We start from the raw sequence: 25,164 nt of genomic DNA on the forward strand, positions 1-25,164 counted from the left end.
GGCTCTCTGCTTACTGATGACTCAGATCTGATCTCATGTCAACATCATCAAATCAGGTCCTACGCTTAGCACTGAGTAATCCTTGCAATAATGTCTTGAAGGCCCACTTATATCCCCTTCCATAAATTGCTAATAAAGTGGGCAGTGTCATGAGACTTTACTAACCCCTCTGACAGCACTTCCTAACTCTTCTTCTTCTTCTTTCCCTCTTGATTTCAGCCTCCTTGTCCTATTTTTCCTTCCCCTTTCCAAGCACAACTAAAAATAGCTTGGCTTGCCATTTCCATGTATCCTTGATTGTATGCCCCTTTCCTGACATCTCCTTCACTTTATTCTTCCAGGAACAGCCAAGGTAACACCCTTAATTTTCACACCTGTTTAGGGAATCAAGCCCTACTGTGCTCCAAAGGCTGTGTGCCACTTGCTTTAGACCTAATTTCTGCCTTTTTTTTGGAAGCTTATAGTGGGAGGTTTACAACCTGCTTACAGAGACACTTCTAACCTTTCCATGGTCATTCAGGGAAACAGCAGACTCTTCAGTCCCTTGGGGAGGCAGGCTGTGAGCTGTCTATCTGTGTCAGGATACGAGCCCATTGCAGTGTCCAAGCACCTTCTACGTATTTCCTGGATTTATCGTCAGAACATGTTAGAAGAAAAAACCATCCCACCCTCCTCCTTGAAGAAAGAGCTGAAATGGAGACCAGCTAGTCTTGGTAAAAAATACAGCCTCTTCCAGCATTTATTAGTCTTGTGTATTTAAAGATATGAGCACTTCAAAGCAACATCTGTTAGTCATGATCTGTATTTACCATATCCAGGACAATAGGATCCGACTCATGGCTGGATCATCTGAATGCCATTCTCACCCCAGGAAACTGAAACATATTGATGTACCAGACTAGTGTTTCTGGGAACTAGACAGCATGGGGTGATTTTTCAACCACAAAACAAATTAATATTTTGACTTTTCCCCATTTTCTTTTTTCTCTTGTATTTTGCCTACAGTAATGCAGGTGAACATACCGCTCCCCAACCCACAAGGGAAAACTGAAAATTTTTATTTTTAAAATTGACCATTTCTGTGGTCAGTGCTGCTGCAGATGTACTGGAGAGCTTCACAAGCCCACCAGCTCTTCTCCAGGAGGGTGCAGGAAGGTGGACTTTGAAGCCCTATATAATTCCTGGCAGTCCTGCGCTCATGTCTCAGGTGGCCAAGGGGTCTACATGGCTGGTTTGCTGATTCAAACTGGTAGTTAGTTTTGCAAAAATATATGAAATAATTGAGCAAAAGTTGTGTCTAAAACTTGTCTTTCATATCCTCTTAGAATTGCTTTGAAGCCTAAAAAGACCATGGCAATCATTTAGCCCAAGTGCCTGTGCCTATTTGAAGGTTGATGTATCCATTTTCTGCACAGCAGCTTTCCAGTTTCCAATGGAGAAGAAAGACACCTTCATCATGAAGAAAACTGGTAATGTATAGGAACTTTTTGTGGCAGTGTTACTCGTGATTGACTAGTACTAAGCAACAACACACTCTTGGGTGTTCTGTGGATGCGCATTTTCTGCCTGAAGCAGGTTTCAGCCTGGCTGGGACAGAGACAGAACAGGACCAAAATCAACACTGGGCAGCTGGGTGAGATGAGCTGGTGGAATTAGTGCAGCAAGTTTACAACAACAGCGTGGAAAAACCTTCCTAGTGGTCTGTTGGTGGAGAGATCTGAGGAAGGGAGGTTTTTTAGTTCACAAGAAAGAAACTGCTCCAAACAAAGAAAAACATGGAAGTCCATTCAGAGCTGAAGAGGTGAAGGGTGTTTTAGCTGCTCAATGAAGACCTTTTAGCCAGGTGAGGCTACAAGCATATTAACTGCTTGACTTGGGAGAGAGGCATAGATTGCAGTAGGAAGAAGGTTGCAGTCAGAGAGGTCATAAATGGAAATGGTTTAGACAGCAAGAGACATCAGGCCTGCTCATGGGCAGAGACAGAAAGAAAGGGAAAAAAATGGGTCCATTAACAATTATCAGAGAAGAAGAGATATAGGTTTGTGAAGTGGAATACGTCTAAGCTTGGCTAACATCCAGTCAAAGGGAACATGATAACAAACTACAAATATTTGGAAAGCTGTAAACACTGAGGCAGGCTAGGAACTCTGGAGTGTGATGCATGGGGAGCATAATCAGAAGTAATTGCAAAATACAAAAAGAGCAGGAAAACAAAAAAAAAAAACCCCACACCCTCTTTGATAATGAGATGTATTAGCCTTTGTGTTAAGGGAATGCCTGGAAATACCCTGGAGTTGAGACCTTTTCATATGAGAAGAGGATTAAGGAAACATTAGGAAGTATACAACAGAAAATAGTTCTGTAATAGTGAGGGGAAAGATGGGGTTTCCCAAGTAGACTTTCTCACTACTTCTTCTACGATTGTGCATAGAAAATTATTGTGCCCCTTATTCTTTTATCAAATATATATAGCCCAAGATTCTCCTATCCAACCCAAGAAATTCTCTGAGCCTGGTTTTGAGAAGTCCTCACCCCAGTGATTTAAAAGTACATTTCAGGGAAATTCCTAGCCTAAGCACCCTGGCTGTTTTATTTAGTTTTCTTGAAAATATGTGCTTTTTAAAACAATGATGGTCATTACATTTTGAAACAATTTTCCACATTCCAGTTGTTCTAATATCCTCATTAACCAGCTCACCAAGTGGTCCCCCTTCCTTAAGCAAGGTTCTCACTGGGTCATGCATCTGCTGTAGTCTCAGCTGCCAGTGCTTCGAAGGAGAGGTCACACCGCCCAAGGGGCAGCAGTGGAGCCAAGCCACTTTGGAGGTTGCAGCTGAAGCCTGGAAACAAGCAGAAAGACAGGGCAGCCTTCTGGGCAGCCTCACATGCTTCCTGAAATGGCATGGCTTACCCAGACTTCATGTTTTCTCTTGCTGAAATCCCTGTGTGATCCGCTCATGTGGCCTGCACAGAGGTCAAGACATAACCAAATTGTCAGAGGCATGAGGGATTGTATAGTCGAGAACTTCATGCCTCAGCCAGGTGTGAGTATATGCAGTGCTCATTAGGGAGGGAGGGGCATGGTGATAATCAGCCAAGGGAGAGCCTTCATGGACTCCTTAAACATTGCTTCTCTCGGTGTAATGCCAAGTGCTGGAGGGTGGCCTCCTCTGAACCCTAAGGGCTGTGAGCTCTTAGCTGAGCTCCAAAGAGGAAGGGCTCTCCAAGCAGCCCAGCACAGTGAGGGATAAAACAGAAGAAATATCTTTACCAAGAAAGCACAAGGGAGCTCTGTTTTTTCCACAGAGGAAACACAACAGGTGTTGCTGCCACATAACTGGGTTACTTGTCACTCATGAAAGGGCTTGTCTTGCTGGTCCCAGCCAAGCCCAAGGACTAGCCACAGTCTGCTGTGAGCCTCTGTGGTAGCACTTAATCTCCTTAAGGCAGGCAGGATCTACTGTGAAGATATCCAAAGGCTCCCTCCACTGACCAGATAGGGAACTAAGCCCTTGTGTTGCATCAGGTTTACTTCAGGAGGCAGTTAAAATTCAGGCATGAGTTAACTTTGGATGGATGATGTGCCATTCTGACTTACCAGCGATTTAGGTAAGAAAGACTATTCTCAAGGAGAAAAAACTTGAGAAGATGGAACAGAAGAAGACCATGGAATCATTAAACCTATAATATAAGGTAGTGTGTGTTCTTTACCTTTCTTTAATGCATCTGTAATTAAAAATTTATTTTAAAATTAGATCTTAGCTGGTGTAAGAAACAGTTTGAGCAAGAAGAGTTTGCAGAAGAAAGTCTAAATCACTGATGACCCCCGTGTTTCTGTGGGTGATTTAAAAAGTATGTGGTGTTTGAGGTACCCAACGTGGACTTTTCTGAATGTAGAACATGTTGGGAAGGAAGGAGCTCCTTACAGCTGATGCTGTGCTGTCCTAACCTCTGTTGATCTTCCCTTAAGACTCACAGTACAAGTGTTGTAAAATATATCCTTCAAAGGAATTTTTTATATATTCACTAAAACCAATTTAATGTCAGGGGAAATGTCTCAATTGAGAATGGTGAAATCTGAGCTTCCTAGTTTTACTTTTAAAACTTTTCTCACCATCACTTTCCACGTTACAGTGTAGCTTCTCAGATAGATGTGTATTTCTTGGTGAAAGAGAAGCACACATGTATATCTCTAAATTTCAGGAAAAATAAAGCTCCTACTTACAGCGCAGTCCTCAGAGTGCTGTAATAAGGTATGCGACTTGACTGATAACTGACTTTAAAAGAAGCTCTAATTTAAACAAAGAGCCAAAGTTATCAACATGTCCAACTTGTACAAAGGTGGACTCATCAGGGCCATGTTGTCCATGCATCCAGACAAACAGACAGCAGGTTCAGCTGAGGTCTTGGGGTCTGGCTGAGCCTCATGTGAATGTCTGTCATGGGAAGGACGCAGAGTTGCTCAGCTTCCCTGAGCATTTTGGCTGTACTGGGCCCATCTCTTGCCATGGTCTGAACTGGGAACTAGCCCCTAAAACTCTAGCCTCACTCTGGTCTTCCTGGCTCCCAGTAGCAGGGCCAGATTGGGTAGCAGGCAATGAGTAGCAAAGACACTACCATGGCTCCCCTGCCTGTTTTGCCTCTGCCAGTGCCCTGGGACACTGAAGCTGGTCCTTGCCCTCCAGAAGGAAGACCCCCTGGGGTGGCTGCTGCCCCTGGGGTAGGGAGGTCCTAGAATTAGCGGAGCCCTCTGTCCCAGCACAGCAGCAGTAGGGTCACTCCATGCTTCGCTCTCCTCCTCATCTTCAGGGTTGTAAAATCCAGTTTTTCCCAAGGCTCCTGGAAAGCTGTGAGCTGGTCCTGGGGAAAGCTGTAGCTCTAAGATGGGTGTCCTGGACTGGTTCACCAGTGAGCTTACCCATGAAGTACTGTAGGATTTTGCTCTTCAGCATGAGGGGTCTCCATCATGACATCTGCTGTGACTCCATCCCTGTCCCGGGATTTGGGCCCTTTCTTTTAATGTCAGGATGTTGTTCCCATTGCACATGATAGCAGCCAGGCAACACAATCTGGAAATCCTGCAGGCAGCTCTGTGAGCACTGGGGATGATTTGGAGGCCTCCAGGCATGTCCTTGCCAATGTAAGCAAAGACGGTTGTTTCATCTGGATTTTTAAGTGTTTAATTAAAAGGTGGTTCAACACTACACTTACCGTTTTTTGAGCTGAAAGTACACAAGAAGTAGATAGCAAGCATTTGTAGATGTATTTCCACTGAAAGGCAAACTATTATTCTTATAGTCAGCATGTAGGTGTGCCTGCCGTATCTTTCTAAAATAGTGAGTGACTAACCTTTTCCAAGAATTCAGTTTTTCTAACCTTTCCGTGAGTTTTTATTTTTTAAGAGATACAGACTTACAGTGCTTATTTCCCAAACGATCGCAAGGCTTATGATGCCACTACTCCAGTCTCAAACATTAGTAATATAACCCTGTGCTTGTAAACTGCCACCAAGACACCCATAACTTGAGGGTCTGGCAAGTAGGCTCCCATTGCACAGCACCGATTAATGATCCACAAAACAGATATGCGGAACATTTGCTATAAAACCTGAAACCACACCCATTTTGTCTGGAAAAAAGACAAAAGAACAGCGAACAAGAGGGATACAGTTGGAGGTCTGAGCTGTCTGGGGTCTCTGCAGTAAACACTGCCTGCTGCGGAGAGCCACTCATAAATGTCAGTGCTGATTTTCCAGACCAGTTCTTCAGCTGGTGTTGCAAAAAAAATGGAGTCATGCCATTAGGCACCAGATGTAGTTTTGGGGCCCAGGGTACAGTGTGAGAAGCCTCTAAATCTAGAACAGAAAGAAAACATCCTGCCCTTTGTAAACAGCCAGGATGGACTGCAATGACAAATTAACAAGCTACCATACACTCCATTCTAAAGTGAGGAATAATGGAAGTTATTCATTATTCACTTTATTTACTGATAATGATACAGTATGTATTAATAGCAAGGGGGCATGGTAATTCATCATATGATTCAATATGAAAACACATCTCAGGCTGAGATCAAGCCGCATAATCTGACAGCAGCAAAAGATAATTTCCGGGTGTCAGTATTCTTCCTTAGAGGCCTCCTTTAGACTTCATTTTCAATCTTGGCCATGAAGTTGTCAAAAAATTGGGCACGGTTGCAATCTCTGGGCAAAAGAAGATCAGGACAAGAATGGCAAGGCACTGTTAAAGAAGGGCTGCAAGTATTTTAGCAGAACTGTCTGGAAAAGAAGATATAAAGCACATGTCTACTTTGAATTTAGCCTAAGCATTGCTTTTTGGTTCTACATTTTTACGATTGCTAGATTTCATAAAACAAATTTTTAAAACAAAATGCCTAGCATATTTTAACATGGTGAGTAGGAGGTCTGATAGGCGTGCCAGGCACTAAAAATGCAAATGCAAATGCAAACTACAGTGTCAATCTGAATTGCCATGCTAGGCCAAGCTTATTTTATTACATACATTCTGCATTCTAAGTACTAATATGTTCATAATGTAAACATTAAGCATACAGAGTTAAAATTCAAGGCCACAATATTTTTGATTGTCCCTTTTTTTGTGTCTTTGGTTGGCCGAGATCAACTCGTAGTGTATAAATGCATAAGTTATATAATAATTATATAAAAAGGAAAAAATAACATTGACTTGTATACTTCATTCTGACAAACGCACAGCGTTCGCGACTCAATAAAGAAAAACTGGCGCCCACCTAACAAAAATACTTAGATGATTTCTGATTTTGGCAGTCAGGGGTTGTCTCTTGCTTTAACCAATAGAAAACAAACTCCCTTAATAATGATGAGGTTCTAACGGGTAACTTTTAAATATCAAACACAATTCCAGTTTTACTTTTTTTTTTAAAAGAGATGCATATTCTGATTTCTCAATTCTTCTGCTTTTCCCTTTTTCCACTTTTTTGTATTACTATAAAATTAAGTCTGTTCCTCCTGTAATACTGGGAATGGTATGATACTGAGCAATATGTTCCACAAGTCCAAACAAGTGTTTCTTCATAGTCCCAACGCTACTGAGTTTTCAGTCTTTTCAGTCTCTACTGGTAAAGAAGTTTCTTTTATCCCATTCTCACCACCTTTGTCCTCTTCTTTCTCCTTTCTGCTTCCTCTGTCAGGTGCAGGCCTCTGATCTACAATCATTCACTTGCCCTTTAACACATTCTCATTTCCAATGTTTGGCTCAGGGTTCCTGTAATACTGTCAAGGAATCTTAAAGTTTGGGTTATCTTCACAGTTTGAGTAGCTGATAACACTCTGTTGAATGGAACGCATTTGATCTTAACCAAAACAATGCTGTTATATTCCAAATCAGCTTCCACACTAAATCAGTCTCTTTTGGTGATATGTTTTGATTTTTTAAATACAGGTAGGTTTTTTTTCTCCCCACCTTCCCCCCTCTTTTGTAATGATTCATATATGGTATGTTAGGTCACTATAGACTTATCCTTATATTGCTGTAGTATAGTCCCAGTTTTGCACTAGCAAGATATCAAACTTTACACATAAGCTTATCAACTTTTTAAGACCACTAGCTTTCGTAGGTTTTCCTTATCATTTCATGCCTTCACCTACAACAGTCTATTGTTGTTTGGTCCACAGAGTCGATGCCCATATACATTACATTTTAGTATCTTAATACTTCTTGAATACCTCTTTTAAACCCCTACTACAAAGAGTCTTTTTGACATCTATTTTTTAATGTGTTTTTTTTTTTTTTCCCCAGCCAAACCTTCACTTGTCTCTTTAGGCACTTTAATTCATGTACTCCAATAGAGTTAATTGCAATTCGTCAGGGACTGTATCCCAGCAAGAAGTGTCTTTGTTTGCTTTTTCTGGCATTTCTTTTTTTCCCCACTTAGTAGTAGGTGCCAAGATGAGAAGGCATATGAGCAGCTGGCAGCCTGGTATTGGGGTAGATACCTCCAGTTGGTGAATTCCAGTATGGATTAGGGGCAGCGAAAAAGCTGGACGATGTTACGGGCAAAGCAGGAGGGTGGGGAGCTACAAAGTTCATCTTCTGAGGGTGCGCATGATAGGAGCTCATGTAGGGGAGGTCTGACGGGTATTTGTACATGGACGACTCTGGGGGGTGAGGCTGGAGAGCCTGAGCGATTCCGTGGAAATCAAATTTGTAGGCGTAGCGCTTACCATGAACCTTAGTCATAATATTTTTATCATAGTAGTAGCGAAGTGCACGGCTGAGTTTGTCATAGTTCATGTTAGGTTTGCTTTTCCGCTCCCCCCAGCGTCGAGCCACTTCATCGGGGTCGGTCATCTTGAACTCCCCGTTGGTGCCCTCCCAGGTGATGCAGCTGGAGTTGGAGCTGTCCGAGAGGAGCTCCAGCAGGAACTGCCATAGCTGTATCTGCCCACTCCCTGCAGGGGGAAACGAAATACAAATGTCAGGACTAGTGACTAATAATGTTAAGACATCAATTCTTCCAGGCTCTCACATAGGACCCTATTAGGAAATGTTGCAATGTCGGTTCCTTCTTACTCTTAACTAGTCCTATTTCTCCCAGCCCAGTTTCATGAAATCCTAAAGAGCAGAGATAATGGTAATGTGTCATGTTTTCCCTCATCTGAGTGGCAGAATGCCATTACATGGAGATTTCATAGTTACCTAATGTCATTCAGTGTAGACAATTGATGGGGAAATAATACAGCGCTCATTTAGGAAACTAATCTCTAAAGTTCAGGACAAACAGCTTTCACTTGCGTAACATTTCGCTTGTTCTCACAGCATTATGTTGCAACTAAATGTTCTCTGCTATGGAATAAGCCTACACAAAATGGAGAAGTTTAGAGAAAGCTGGACTCATGCCAAACCATATCATCCATTTGCAGCATTTGGGGAAATGCAGAACGGAAACTTATTAGCTTGCTGTTGCACTGCAGACAACCATAGGGCAAAACATTTGCAAGAACAGTGAAAAGGTCCATAAAATACATTCTTGTCATCGGTCTGTGTCAAAGAAGTTCAAATGACTATTGAAGTCAAGACTTAAAACATTGTTTTTTTCTCCCTCCTCTGCCAATTTCATCTTAAAAAGAACATCATTGGTCTGCTGTCAGCTTTTCAGAAGTGTGTTGCCTAGTGTTATAGGAACAAAATTTGACCATTTTAGGCAATTGAAATTAGATTTCAAAGGGCCTTGCCACTGATACTCATGTTAAAATCTTAGCATTTCTTAATAAAGCAGCACTGAAACGATGCAAAATACAGATGAAGCAGCTTGCAAGGCAATCTGTTTCACAAGCACAATGTCAGCAGAATTTGCCAACCAGCTTGTATGTGCTAACTTCTCAGTACATCTCTGACCAGGAATCGGTTGGGTTTCTTTTTTTTTTCCAAACCAGATATGTGGGTATAGTAAACAAGCTTTTCTTTAGAAAGCTTATAGTAGCGAATTATAATATTGAGCTAGAGTAGCATCTGAAATCCATTAGCAGTTTATACTTCAGCACAACTGAAACCCATATTCGTTTAAATTATGTTTATCCAAACTGTCCTTAATGAATTTCTTCTGTTCCATTAACATGCATTAAGTAAACAAACAAACAAAAGAATCCATGGTATGAGCAAGGCATGCAAGTTTTAATACATGAAACATAACAAGAGGATTAGCCTTTGAAAATCAATAAACAGTTCGGCACTGGACAAAACACAAATTTTTGAATAAGCAATCCAACATATGTTCTAACATAAACACTTGCCTTCCAAATGTAATATAGAGTCCTATGAAAATAAATGGTTGCTGTCAATTTCCTTTTAATGAGACAGTAATTCCACCAACTTATAAACACACAAAACATGTTAAAGCACAGGAGTGATGGTGTGTAGTAACTCCATATCCAAATGTTAAAAAAGTATCCCAATCCAGAAGATGTTAGTGTCTTCCACAGTAATGAAGGCTACCAAATGGACACTTGACAAAATTGTAAAACCTGGGGTTTACGAACAAATTAAAGGGAGGTACGCCCCCACTTCCAGCTAAAATCGGTGTCATATGTAAACCCACCCCCTTAGGCCATTCAGAAAATCTTATGCTTAATACTTACTTAATTGCTTTCCTATGCCATGAAAAGCTGTTTAGAAAGTAAGCTAATCTAGAACTGTGCTTGATGTCACTTGGTATAAAATGAAAAGAAATGGATCAGTATTTTATCAATTTCATACCTTGACAAGCCATACAATGGTTGTAAGAAGACCTGCAATGCGGAACTGTGCCCTGTGGGTGTTAAAGCAAGGGAAATAGGAAGTGGCACGTACAATGTCAATCAGTTGTGGCAGATTATGAAGTTGATTACGGTGGTGTATGGCCACAATGTGCCCTGCAGACTCAGAGCAGCAACAGTGAAATCTGCACAGTTCACAATCAGTGTTATTAACTCACCAGGAAGGTTCCTCGTCTTTAGCTGAAATATGCTACAAGCCTCTGTTCACAATGCACCCCACTGCCGCCTTCTTAAAGTGGAAGAACATTTTTGAAATGTTCAGCCCAATTGTTGTTTGCAAATGGATTATGCTTTCCTGTTTTTTCCCTATATATATTTTTGCTGGTTTGGGTTCTTCATCCCGAAGTTTTTTATTTGTCAAGGTGCGTATGGCACTGTATTGTGGTTTAACAGAATCTGGGACACATAGGATGCAGAGTGGTAAGAGACTCATGACCTCTGGAGGGGTACCTAGAGCAGATGGGATATTTTACATGGCTTAACAAAAACCCAATGTTTAGTCAACTGAAGTGAACTCCTGTTGATATGAGGACTTTAAATACCTCTAATGAGGTATTTGGCTGACTAAATGTAACCATCTACTCTAGGATGATTTGAATATCTCTCTACAGAGCCATCATGGGAAATAAGACCTAGCTCATATGTAGGCACATACATTCAGATAGATGAGTTTATGTGTCTTAATCTGTGACCTCAGTCCCATCCTCGGGTAATTAAAAAACCTAATCCTGCAACACAGTGGGTATCATCAGCTCCCACTGAGTCATACTGAAGAGTGGTAAAATCAGTCACATCACCTTCCAGGTCTGGCCTTAAAGCTGAAGAGGGGACACTAGCAGTGAAGAGAAATCCTCTTAAATCAGCAAAATCCCTTCTCACCTGGATTTGCAAGTCGGCTGCTGGTCGGTCCAAGGATCTGATACGGATCTACAAAATTGTGAAAGAAAGGCTTTAAATCCTGTAACATGATGTCAAATATTCTAGGTGTTATTTTTAACCTTGTAAGGGGCAGTGTATGCTGCCTGATGGGACAGCAGGTCCAGCACTGGGGAAAGTGGTTCCTTTCTCTGTATCACAATATTTGCACGTTTTCCCTTAAAATTGGGTGTGCAAATGAACAATTGCAAGGATACACATTTGCCTTTTGTACTGTATTAGTGTGCACAAGCATATATTCAGACACACTGTAAATTTGGCCCAGAAGTATTCTGATTCCTACTTAAATAAACTGCATGCACACACAGGCACCCTTTCGTACTATTGACCCTTGCAGCGTGCCAGGGCCCACAGGCACAGACAGCTAATGGGGTGAGAGTCCTCTCCCACAGGACAGCAGCCTCTCTTCTTGTGAGGCCACATTTGTTTTCCCCGTACAACTGCCAACTCTATCTGTACCAAAAAAGCCTCCAGAAGAGGGCTGAGAGTGCATGGCTGAACCCAGGCAATGTGGCTGCATCTGATCTTCTTTGTCACTGGAGTCCAGTGAGGGATCCCCTGTATTAACCTTGCAGCTAGGGTTTTCAGAAAAGCCTGTGTCAGCCACACAATGTCATGTTTTCCTCAAGGGATTCCCTCTGGAAATGAAACTTATTTTGGCCTGAATTGAAGTACAACAGGAAAAAGGGAAAGCTGCGACAGAAGTACAAAAGTCAAAGCAATGGGCTGCAAGCACAGCCTGGAGCCCCTCATTGAATGACCCTGTTGCTGGGCTGCCTCATCTCTGGACAGCTGCTCTCGAACGGCCGCCAGTTTTACAGCCAAGAAGATAATCAGGTTACATTCCTTATACTTTTAAGTAATCTATGCAGCTCACACACAGCCATTAAATGGTCCTAAGGACTTACATAAATCATCAGTATATTTCTTGAAAGATTCTCATGGTTGGAAGGCCAGATTAGATAAAATGCTATTTGGGCAAAAGGCAGTATAATACTTCCTAGGCAACATACATATAAGTTAATGAGATGTAGTCATGCACACAGTCTTATTTAGCTATAACAAAAAAACAGAATAATGATTTGAAATCCATGTGATAAAAATGGGCTCAGAGTCTTCTGAGCTAAGAATATCCTCCAAATCTCTTTTATTTGCTCTTTTTACCCTTTTGGTGTTAACAAAATCCATAACTGACTCAGAATCTCTGTAGTGCTTTCTAGCTACCTGTCCAAAACACAGACTAATTCACAATGAGGGATTAGGTCCCACCCCATGGATTAGCTGCTCTGAAAACACAAAATGCACCCATTTTGCAAAATCACTAGTTTACAAACTCATAAACTTCTACTTTCTCCTCAGTTTCCCAATAGACTAAGAATCCTTCTGATTTTCCTTTTTAATTTCAGGAGCCCAATTCAAACAGGTTTCTGTATGCTGTAATCCATTTTCCTTTCCTTTCCTTTGGAAAGGTCTTTGGACAACCTTACCTTCCACCTTTGTACCTAAACTGTACATTGGTAGTTTGTTTAACAGCCTTTTCACTCTGCAAGGTCGTCACTGCCATTAAACATTACTAAAAGCAATTTTCAGTGGCCATGGGAGCCTTCGTCTCAGATCCAGATGTAGAGCCAACTCATACACGTCTGCGGATTTAGTGGCCACACCAGCTGGAGATCTCATTAGTGGCCTGAATCAGATGTTGCAGTTTGCTTCTGTTTTATAGGTGAGAGCTGTCCTTCTCATCATGTTCAACAAACCCTGTCACACCCAGGCATAATTCAAACACAATTACACCCACCTAACTGAGGACGCTGGTCTTCTGTTTTGGGAACTGTTGAGGATGATGGCTGAGTAGCTGTAAATGGAAAAACCCATGTAGTTATTTTTCCAGTTTGGAAGATGGTCACCAAGTCTGTGACAAATCACAGGCCTGGGACTCCTGCTGCTCATCGCTCAATGATGGTCACACTAGGAATTAGCTTTATAAGACTGTATGGTCATGGACCTAATGAAACTTGAGTTCAAGGAAGGATGTGGCTGCCCCAGTGACGCCACCCACTATTACCTATACACAGCTAATAGGCTTTCCAGCCAAGCCACAGGTAAAAATTGCTGAGGAAGCTCCTATCAGTTCACTACAGAGTCTATCCAGGTTGCACCAGATGTGCATTAGGCCCACAGGCTAGACACATGCCAATGCTTTTTACCTTTTGACTGAGGACTGGGGTGGGTGTGACTCGTCCATGCTGATCTCCTGGCTTGCTCATAAGGCAAATCTGTGAAGGAAAAATACACTTATTCATGCAGATTTGGTATAAAGTGTTTATGTCCATAAGCGGCACATTTCTAGAACACCCATTGGATTGGAAAAATTGCTGAAATTGGAAGGACACTCCTTGTTGATTTCTTTACTCCTTGTTGATATCTTTATTGTATTTATTGTCTTTAAAAGTAACAGTACCATATCGCCCTCTGCATTGCTCTTTAGAGGTATCTATTATTATGAGATGTCTGAACTGCACTGGAATAGCTGGTACAAACACTCCATAGAGTCCATAATTTCCAAAGGCTCAGAGCACTCCCTTTGGTCTCCTTCCTCTCAGCCCAGGACACCAAGGAATGACATACATGGACAATTTATGCTAGAGTCTTGTAGAAAAAGTCCCACAAGAGGTCAGACCTCAGATTAAGCATAAACTGTACAGTTCCCTCCCAATCTCAGCACGTAACAGTATTTTAAGAAGATTGACTTTAGTTGATTTAATGTACCATTCTTTGTTAGTCTGTCACTGTCATCCCTTGAGACTGATCAAACTCAAATAGGTTGGGTTTGAGAGTTCCCTTTTCTGCCATCTGGTCATAGGCAGAGAGATGTGAGACAACAAAGTGTTGGGTTTGCCTGTTGGAGATTCCTCTAAACCACTGTTGTATGTGTTTGCACCAACTCTCATTGCCATCACTCCCTTTATTATGCTCTCCCTGTGATATTACTCCTCATGCTTGCAAGTGCTTTCTTCCTCAGACACACCCTCTGGTCTCACTCTCATCATTCAGAATCCAACCTTTTGTTGGGATAATTGATTGCTGCGCTTTGCCAATTTCAGTTGTTTCTCTTCTACTAGCCATTTCAAATCATTAATAGTTGTTTTCCCTTCACTTTCCCTTGCAGTCCCCTGTATCTGCACAGATCTTTAGAAACTTAACATGTGAAAACAGTGAACATGCTTAAATATTAAACATATGTATGTATACATATTGTATGTCTTCCAGAAAGTGGATAGCTTTCTTCCTGCTTTGTTTATTTAAATATTCCTTTCTGCTTCTTGGGACAAGCTACTTAACTTTACATATCTAAATTTTCGTTTGCCTCTTCTTTCATTTACTCATTACCCCTACTTGATTTAAATGCTTTAACATAAAAAAATTAAGAAACTGAAATGTAAAAGCTTTCTTCATACAGTATATGTAGTAAGTTCAAATGTTTGGTTTACCCTTTGAAATCTTTTGCAGTTGCCTGTGCTTTCCTACGGCTGTCTTTAACGTACCAGCTAAAATTGCTGTCAAAATCAGAGACTTATGTGTAGCCTGTCCAGGATCTCAGGAAGGCATCAGTACCCACCTGGTAGAACTAAGTTGGTGTAGATGATTTGACTCTTAACAGTGCTTGTGCTTTATCTTAGAAATGATGTTTGGAAATTAAACCAGTTTGGAAGAAAAAGAAACAGTCACAGGCTGGCTCTGTGTAAAACAGATGTATCTCTGTCCATTTCCAAGCACTATGAGTAGAAGTATCGAATGGAAATACAGTGTAATGTGAAATTCACAACCAAATTGCCTTTAATTTATTCAGTCTGTTTGGCCTGAGGAGCAGACTGGTACTACCAGCACTGTTGTCTCCCAGAATCTTACACTTCAAAAACTTTGTTTTGCTGAAATACTCAATTTATCTTTGTATTACATTTGAATAACTAGTGCCTCTTTATCCCTGATTTCTTGAGAACTATTCTGCCGTCTTGTCCTTCAGAAACTCAGAGGAAATAATATAAAATGCAGAAGTGCTGATCTCTGACCAGAATACTGGCATGCAGGTGAATCACTGTGACATGCAATGTCCTGGCCAGGTTGAGATCAACACTGGTATTAATTGTTGTAGTTAGAGACACCTCATGGCCTGGGGACGTTATCATTTGGCAAAAAAATTCAGAAGGACTCTGGTCATGTTTCCAGGGGTTTCTGAGTTCTGTCTGTACAGAGGGGGACAGGGCTTAGCTGTGGGCTGCTTGCATGTGTCTTGTGCAGTCCTGCCTTGCCTGGCCAGATGTCTACCTCTATGGCAGCCTTGCCATTCCGGTGACATAAGGCAAACCTTTTGTTTTGCCCACTTGTTCCATTCTCTGCCCAGAGAGATAAAGACAAACAGGGGAAGAAGATCACATGGAAGGTATGTGCTTGTCATTAGGCTGTGCAACTCCTCCAACAATCTCTAGTGTTCCCTCTCCTCTCCTCTCCTCTCCTCTCCTCTCCTCTCCTCTCCTCTCCTCTCCTCTCCTCTCCTCTCCTCTCCTCTCCTCTCCTCTCCTCTCCTCTCCTCTCCTCTCCTCTCCTCTCCTCTCCTCTCCTCTCCTCTCCTCTCCTCTCCTCTCCTCTCCTCTCCTCTCCTCTCCTCCCCTCTCCTCCCCTCCCCTCCCCTCCCCTCCCCTCCCCTCTAACCTTTTCTCACCTTTTCTCGCCTATCCCTCTATCTATTTATAGGTCTCCAAATTATTAGACACCTGTACACTGAGAGGGATGTGTGATGTCGTGTGCTTGTACTCGGTAGCACTTGCAGTCTTAAAATATATTTGGTACAAATCTAGTACTGTGAGAAAACTGTTTTGCCTTTTAACTCAACACATCATGAGATGGTTTTCTGACTACGCCCTCTCCATTAAAAGAAAAATCCAGTTATCAGCCTTTCTTGAAATAGCGCAATATTCCAACTTCAGTATTGTGCCTTGATAAACATGTTGCTATCCTAGATAAGCAGATCTGTTCTTGTTCATGAGATATTAGTACAGCATGTTCTTATCTTGGACAGATCTTTGATAGGAATGCTCCTGTTTGATGAGACATGTAGACAAACCCATATTAGGTCTTCCTGAGCTCCGGATAGTTTCATTGTATTACTTTCAGCTTGCTGAAACCTCATGTTCTGTTGTAAAGGTGGCTGAAGAAATACGCCTTTGTCATTGCAGTTCATTACAACCCCTGCTCATTTCCTATTTTCTATTGTAGTGCCTTAACAATGGCAATGCTTAATTACTTTCTCCAGGATTGCATCCCAGAATTTGGCTGATTCCCATTTAATATTATTTACTCCCCCTCCTCATTTTTGACCTTTTTCATGTCATCACGTGATTGTCCCTAGGGTCTGCTGTTGCGTTCACACGAAGGGCACTTTGTTATGGAAAAGGTTATTTGCAGTCTAGTTGAAATGTGACATCTAACTAAATGAAAGCCATGGAATAAGCCAACAAAGTAGTTTATTGGGAGAAAACTGAATTTCTGCAAAAAAAATCCTTTTCTCTTTCTGAATGAAAATTCTGACTTTACAGATATTTGTCAGTTTTCAACTGTAAAAGATAAAATAAAATTATACTTTCAAAATTACATGATAGTTTGTTGTAGGAAATGTTTAGTTAGGACAAACCAGTTTACACAGAAGAACAGAGACAGCCTATATCCAAACTACAACTCCCACAAGGAATTATGTCGACACAGGAAGATGCTTTTAAGGGCGACATAAAACATTTTGTTTTGTGAGTGTCATTGTAAATGTGATTTGGATAAAAATGCTGAAATGAAGGACTTCACCATGTCTGATATGTGGTTTTTTTAGAACCTTTTACTTCAGAGAAAACTGATATTTTGTTTTCCCATCACAAGTCAGGATGAAACAAATACTGAAATCATAGAATTTCTCATGGGATTAAAAAAATGCACTTTTTGTCCAAGTAGAGTGGAAACATACCCATAAAATAGTATTCTTTCACAGCAGACTCATTCTGCCTTTGCCTGAAATTTTCTCAGCTGGCATAGTTATTTCCTGCAGGACACCCAAGTCCCTCTGATCTTGTTATATGTTCATTTTCGTCAGAAACTACTGAGAGCTTTGGGCATCCAGCTTTACACTGCATAGTTGGTAATTGTTCCTATAGCTATGCTTTGTCTTCTCATCCATATTCATGTCCAGATTCCTCCATGCCATTCAAAGCTCCTGGGTGCTACTATAACCTGTGACCATGAGGGCCATAGTCTGCTTTAATGTTTCATGAAAATGTCTTTTTTTTAATATCCTTTCTTCTAATACTGAGACTAAGCAGGTACTCTGAGACACTATTTTGATAATTATATCATGTTTCCTCACCCCAAGACCCTGAGTTGAACAATTTCAAACTTTTATCTCTTTCAATGTGCTCAGAAGATTTTCCATATTCCCACAGCTTGCTCTAAGCGCCTACTAATTCTGCAGATAGCCTTTCTGATAAGGGATGATTCACATAGCTTTCCATACAAGGCCACGCTGCTAATTTATTTAATGGCACAGCCAGATTTCCCACATGATCCTGTTTCTTTGTTTACTTTTTTTCACTTTGGCCAACAACTAGAGCAGTGGCTTTCATTGTGCCATAAATAAAGATGCCTATGTCAAGCTCTTCTTTTATGAGTGAAGAGGGTTAATTTGAAATCAGTAAGATATGCAAATAACTCGTACCTTATACTGTATTTATCAACTTGTATTTTCAGTGGTTAACGTATTGCCAGTTTGTTGATCTCTAACAAGGCTCTGGGTCCCTGTACAGGAATCCTTTAGAGGGATCTCTGGTTTTAAGTAATGACAAAATCATATGTCATCTCTCGGTTTTATACCAAATTTTATGATGTCCTTTTTCCAGCTATTAATAACTATAGATCATGGCATATAATGCTAAAGCACCCGTGACTTAAGAGGTCTGTTATGTAGTCTTTGTAACAGGTTGATGAGCTGGTTTCTGATCTGTTAAGATATTTTGTTTCTTATCATATGTTGATTTAACTTTCATCATTGTAAATAGTTGTGGGGCACTTTGGTAAATGTCTTATGAAAGCCAAATGCCAAACGTATGCCTTGGATCAGTGGTTTCCTTTCTATTCACTACAGTGTTGTTACAGACAAATCTAGCAGAAGAGTTTGTTTGCCTAGAAACTGAGCAGGGTGGCTCATGTAATGGTCTTGTAGCTGTTTCCCTATCTATCTTTTTTAATTATTAATTAAAAAATCTGCAGACATGCGTATATTCATGTATTTAAGCATATGTAAAATAGTTACTTGTGTATAATCTCCTGGATTATACCCTTAGAGCACTGATAAAAGATAGATAAAATATTTGCTATCCAAACCCCTCCCTGTTTTAATTAGAGAATGTATCTTTTCAGAAAAGCTGTCAAGTGTACGTCCCTTCAGAACACTTGGATGTATGCATCTGGCTCAGTAATGGATTTCCTTTAAATTTAGTATTTTGCTGCAACTCCTTTTGATGTCTCACAGTACTTTGCACTTATTACTGGAAAAAACAAACGTCCAGATTAGGCATTTTCCCAGCATTTCTAGTGGTGAAGGGTGACGTAAAGAAAATTTTTAGCCTCATAGCAATGTCCTCATCTTCTTTAATTACTCCCTTTGGCCTTTCACAAACCAGCACACCCACAATATTTTCATAGGCTTCAAACTTTTAAGCAATAAGAACTTTCTTATGTTTTTATTTCAGTTATTTAGTGTCTTAAACTCACAATCAGATGCTGTGGGGTTTATTTGCCTCAAACATAAATAAAAAGTAGATAGCAAAAGAAACATGAATCCTGCATTCTTAGAGTACGTATTCCCAATATGCGTCTAATAGCATTATAAAAGAGGGTATTCTTGCCTCATTTTACAGACAGAGAGCTGAAGCACATTAAAAAGTGTCCGCGCTGGGACGATGCAATAGAACAGTGAATATAGCTCTGGTCTTTTGATCCTCTCATGCTTTAAACACTAGATAGCATTGCAGAGCAAAGACAGAGGTATGTGGAAGAAACACACATTACACTGCTCTATTTAGTATCTCACTCTCCACAATGATATATGCATACATATATAAAATATATGTATATAATATGTGTGTGTATTCAAAATATAGCCTAATTATGATAAGAGAGTTGAAGGAGAAAAAGAACAAGATACTTCAAGAGATGAGTAAGATCACAGCATACAAAAGGTGGTCATTGTTCATACCTGGCCTGGTTGTAATTCTTTGTGTTGCTTCTGGATAAACTGATGTATTTGGAAAAATAAAAGTGGCACCTCCTAAAGAGAAAGAAGAAGACATAACACCTAAAGATTCATTTTTCACAGTCCCTAAGTCCACTGATATTTTCCTTCTTGTAGTATGTCTGAATGAAGACTTTGAATAGCTATTTTCTATCTAATTTAGGACTGTTAAGTATAAGTTAATTCCAGCAGCCTTTGCACCTGTGTAAATCCATTAAAATTACTGGATAAAAGTTTGTGCAAAATCTGTGTTAAGAGAGGAGAGAGTCCAGTTCAGGAAATCCCTTCTACCTTTCCCACAATCACCTCCACCTGGGCAGGTGTTTTCATATCTTCTGAAATAAAACTTTTGCCTTGTTTTCATTACTGCATGCACTTCCCAAACAGGTTCATATTCTCAACAGAGACTGTAGGCCTCGGCCAAAGCCTTTTGGTGTCTGTGGGAACCTTCTCACAGACTTTGGTCAGCTTTGAGTCACACCCTCAGAAATCTCATTCTCTTCACAGAGTGAAAAAATGAAAAATATTGAGCTTGGTATAGAAAATGGTATCTCACGTATCTCAGGCATTGAGATTGCTCTAACTACATCAACAAGCTCCTAATGACCATCTCTGGGAGCATGAAAATAGTGATAAGGATTTGTTCAATTACTGCTGACTTCAAGAGGAATTTGTTTTTAACTCTTTTGGGGTCCTTTGAAAACCCCACTCCAAAATTCTTATGCCACCAGAACAACTAATTTTCCTTATGCTGATGATCAGCATGATATTATTCAGACTCCCAATGACAGAAATGCAATCTCATTTCTGTGACATGAAATTCCAAATATCGTCAGTGCACACATATAGAAAAAGATAACACATAGAACTGCTGAACAACACTTGGATAACTGTATGCAGAAACTGCTTGGCAAATTAGAATCTGGAAAGCCAAAGACGGAAAAGACCATTGAGTCCACCTATTTTTAAAAAGGGCTTAAGGCTTATTTCAAACCCCATCAAAGTCAATGGAAAATTTTTTATTGCTTATGCTGGGGTTTGCAGCAGGCCTACAGCCCACAGTAGGACTTTATGTCAAGTGGCAAACATCTAATCTCAGGAAGAGATCTTATGATCTAGTTAATTTTTGCTAGAAAACTCACTGCTACTTACCACAGTGCAAAACTAAATGAAATATGAAAAAGTCATTGCAATCCAAGGTGTTTTGTGGTTTGTTTTTTTTTTTTCATTATCCTTTGTATTATCTTTTTCCTTTCTCATGAAGAATTGTTATTTCTGGTCACTGTAGGTAACTAATACCCTCAGGCATGATCATGCAATATTCCAAACATCTTTAATCAGTATGTATACCATAGTATATGTACAATTCCATGCCATCTTCTGTTGCACAACTGCTAGAGCAAGATAAAATTTATTCTGGATTATTTTCAGAAATATTTTGAGTCATGTCGTCTGAGAGACAGATGCTTTTGAGGCATGTATTGTATCGTTCTCCTACCTACGCTCAATACCAAAATAACAGAAGGGTGAATATTAACAAAAATAATTTTACATTCAGATCAGACTTAGTGGAAATTACAACATCAAACTTAGTGGATTTTCCAGCTCAAGTCCCATATAGCTGACAAAAAGGATGATCTAAGTGCCTAAATAGCAATTTTATTGAATTATTTGATATATATATACTGCATGGGAGGGGAGACAGTCCCCATTCACGAGACCCTACAGCACTTAGGCAAGCTCTGAAGCACTTTTGAACTCCACGAACCTTCTAGGGATCCATGGAGTAGATCTGAGAGTACAGTGATACAGAATGAGAAAAAAGGTCCTCAGAGACAAAGGCCCCAAGCCTGCAGTTTATCATGTGTCAGGGACCCCCTTCTCTTGTATGACACAAGAAATTACCAGTAAGGAGACCATTTTTCCACCATCTGGCCCTACATGATCTCACCTTTCTTCTGTGTGTCTGTGCATAAAACCCACACACACAGTGAGGAAAGGATACACTTGTCTCCCTCTTGATTTACCGTTTCCATTTTTAGCAAGCAACCCATAAAAGGAATCCTGTGCTTTTAGAAGATGACCTATAGCAATGGGAGCAGTGCCAGCATTACCTGTGTTTCTAGCATGCATTAACCGTGGAGAGTTTTGTAAGGCCTTATCAACATCATCTGAAGTCAAATGTGGAAGAGGAGCTACAAAACAAAACAAAAAGCAACACCAAAATGAAAAAAAAAAAGTGAATTATCTTTTTAAACCATATTTTCCCCTGACAGGATTGTTTGAATGTGACTCTACTGACAGTTAGTTTCAGTCTGCAGTTTGGAGGGGAGCGTGTGTACTACAGCTTAAACTAGGGCATTCATTTATTCAACATTATGAATGCATAATATTTCTGACTGATTATTAGTGTGCGTGTGGAGAAGACTGCACCGCACTGGTGTTGCAATGCTTGTTGGTTTTTTCTTTAAAAACCATGTTCACTTTAACTCCTTTAAACTGAGGCAAACTGCAAAATTTCCTCAAGCTTAGATGAAAGCCCTCAAGCTAGGAATTCACTAGTCCCTTCTTTCCCTTTGAAATACTAGCCATGTACTACAAGTAATTTGCATTTGGATTTCAGGGACTGTTCCTTTTTTCCATGAATTTACAGAAATTTTATTCAATTCAGTGAGATCTTCCTGATCGCATTCAGAGTAGAGCAAACTGCTGTCAGTCCTTAGAATCATGCCTGGAATTAACTTTATGAATCAATGTTTGCACTCTCATTTAGCATTCTCATTGTTAAAATGGAAAGAAATGAGTATGTGACCAGAAAAAACATTAGCACTGAATCCCATATGATTTTCTTCCCACATAATGCTGATGAATATGCTGGGTTTCAATCTGATTTTTCTCTGAGATGGACATGTAGAATTATTCCCTAACTCTTTTCTTTGATGAACATGAGTGAAAGCCAACTGAAGTTAATGGGAATCCTTCTATCAAACTCAAGAGGCTTTGGATCAGGCTCCCTGCTACGATCTTAGGAACAGGAACATTTGCAACAGACGTTTGAAAACCCAGCTCAGTGTATCCACACCATTAAATCTAAGACTGATATCAACAACAGATTGATCGTAGCCACTACCATAATGACAGAAAACTAGCTTACTCTCTCTGAGGTAGTGTAGGTGTGACAGGAGGATATCTGCATTATAACTTGGGGTGAGTCTCTGGAAGTCATCTTTGGTCATTTTACATAGCTCCTTCCCATCGATGTTCTGGAACAACAAGATGTCCACATCTGGGAGCCCATATTCCTTCACCGCCCATTCCAGCCACTGGCGTACATGGTCTGTGCTCCATAACGTAGGATCTGGTGGTATCACAAAAGATAAAATGAGGCAGAGAGAGGGGAGAGTGCTGATGTGCTGGACAAAATAAATGCAGACCACAGTCAAACTGGAGAGACCTTAATCTCCTGTCTACTGACTGGTAGAGATACATGAGGAATTAATTTGGCCTGTTGAGTGCAAGGGAGAATAACTGCCTGTGAAAAACTATTAGGGATGAGCTATGAGCTCTGATTATTAACAACAAACCATCTGCTGTTGAGCTCCTTCTCTCATTTAGTTCTTTTGTCACGTTATTTTTATGCATTATTACCCACAGATTAACATAGGGTCCTGTCCTCATGCAGAGAATGCTCTTTAGAAAAGTATTTAAAAGAGCCCACTAAAAGCACTGTGACTTGTATCCGAACAATTTTCAAAGCTCTCTGTTGAATTTGTATCTTTATTCAAGTGAAATTTCCACTCAAGTCAGTACTGTTTCTGGGGCATATCTAAGTAAGCACTCATAGATTTGGCTAGTTATTTCATAAACTAGAGTGGGACATATTAAAATATTCTGCACCTCCTTTCCTAGACTGCAGTGTTGTACTGGTGTACCACCACACCTGCATGGGTTTTTAATTGCTACCTGAAATACTTGCAAAACTATCTGGGTTAAAAAACAACAACTAGTTCAGGTTTTTTAGCAAAACATAAGGCCAAATACCCTGTGTTTTTGAATGAATGCTTGATTTTGACTTAAACTTCTTTTTTGCCTCTAAATTCATCCTCTTCTATTTCTCTTCCATTCTACTTTTCTGTATTCTTGAGTTACAGTATGCACCCATCAACATGAAGGTCCCTAATGACCTGCAGTGCACATCCTCAAAATGGAAGACAGCTCCTGCCATAAAGAATTTATACTTTTTGAAGAGAAAAGAAGAAAGCTAAGGGGAAACAAACTCCTTAAGAGTTTGTGCTTTTCAACCTAAATGATTCTGTGATTCTGTCGTATCCTTAAGACTGAGAATGGAGCACAGAGAGGTCAAATGGCTGTGCTCTGTCACATAAAAGTCAGTGGAAGGGCTAGGACTGAGGGACCGCCTAAATAGCTTTTCTGTGGCATAATTCAGTGCCATCCCCTCTCTTTTGACTGTTGTTCAGGCTGGCCTGAAAGAGGTGGAGACCTCTTTCCATGGGCCAGGTACTATTCAGAGTCTGTCATGCTGTTGCTCACTCCCAATCCTTTACCCACTAGTGCCTCCCCTTTTCTGATGTTTCTTTTGGCATTTTAGGCCCTTTCAGGTCAGAATATTTAATCCTCTGGAACTTGAGAGGGTTTCTCTGTTGTCTAAAGTGCACCAAAAAACACTTAAAAGAACATGTCCATCTGGCATAAAATATGTAGCGATCTAGAGAGATGCATGTCTGGTTGGTAAACCTAGGGTCTGGATGAGATTGCCCACAACTACAGCAGAGAACTCCAACAACTACATTCAGTTTGGTTTGAAGTAAACAACCAAAAGCCAGGAAGTTTACAAAAAACATTTGGATTATGCCTATAATTTTTAAATGCTTCTTATTTATGATGACTAGAAAGTTATCACAGCTGGAAATGTGAATTTTGCTGTTTTTATTCCTAAACATTGGCACATGAACTGCTTACTCCCTATGTGGCAGTCAAACAAAAATGACTGACTTTTATCCATTAATTTCTTTTAGGGACCTCAAAATAGCAAGGCTGTGACTGTGGCCGTCTTGTTCCTTGAATGTCACTGAAATATACCCCAAAACACACCTCCAGGAATACACTGAGAAAAAAAAGATCTTGCTGAGGTACCCATGCTAAAGATTACTAAAAGACTAAAAAAAGTGCCAACCACGAAGAAGATGTGTTTTAGAAGACCATTCAAATGTCATGAATTTAAGTGTGGTCTCCTTCCAGCTAGGCAGGACACTTCATTATTCAGTGCATCCCTCCTCTGTGCTTCAGAACAGAACCGTCAATGCCATTGCAGAGGATACTGCAACATATTTGTCCATCCGTATCTTGACAAATAACTGAAATAATCACAGCTTGCAAAACTGGCCACAGTTAGTACTCTTGCATATCTTAGCAACTGAAAAACTGTAAGAATATTAAGCAACATAGCAGTAGCAGAAATGTTTCAGATAGGCACATCTTGCTGGAGAGGAACTAGTAGCAAAACATTCTGTTTTCAGGTTGCAGGTGTTGTGTCTATGTTGTATATATCCAGTGGTTTATGAACACC

The 25,164-nt window shown here is 40.4% G+C and overlaps 1 protein-coding gene across 5 annotated transcripts in view; it reads right to left on the reverse strand.

Moving 5' to 3' along the window:
* Positions 1-6,476: 6,476 nt before the first annotated feature.
* ERG (ETS transcription factor ERG) overlaps positions 6,477-25,164 on the reverse strand; it is a 148,054-nt gene continuing 129,366 nt past the window's right edge. For 4 of the 5 annotated variants that reach the window (XM_064471818.1, XM_064471812.1, XM_064471828.1 and 1 more), the window contains 7 exons: positions 22,732-22,935; positions 21,692-21,772; positions 19,542-19,613; positions 13,456-13,524; positions 13,047-13,103; positions 11,192-11,239; positions 6,477-8,449 (listed from right to left, as the gene is read on the reverse strand). In XM_064471818.1, coding sequence (XP_064327888.1) covers positions 7,929-8,449; positions 11,192-11,239; positions 13,047-13,103; positions 13,456-13,524; positions 19,542-19,613; positions 21,692-21,772; positions 22,732-22,935 — 1,052 coding nt within the window. In that variant the 3' untranslated portion in view covers positions 6,477-7,928. The remainder of the gene's footprint in view (positions 8,450-11,191; positions 11,240-13,046; positions 13,104-13,455; positions 13,525-19,541; positions 19,614-21,691; positions 21,773-22,731; positions 22,936-25,164) is intronic. The other variant, XM_064471839.1, reaches the window with a different exon arrangement.

The sequence above is a fragment of the Phalacrocorax carbo genome, chromosome 1, assembly GCF_963921805.1.
Source record: "Phalacrocorax carbo chromosome 1, bPhaCar2.1, whole genome shotgun sequence".
Taxonomy (NCBI): domain Eukaryota; kingdom Metazoa; phylum Chordata; class Aves; order Suliformes; family Phalacrocoracidae; genus Phalacrocorax; species Phalacrocorax carbo.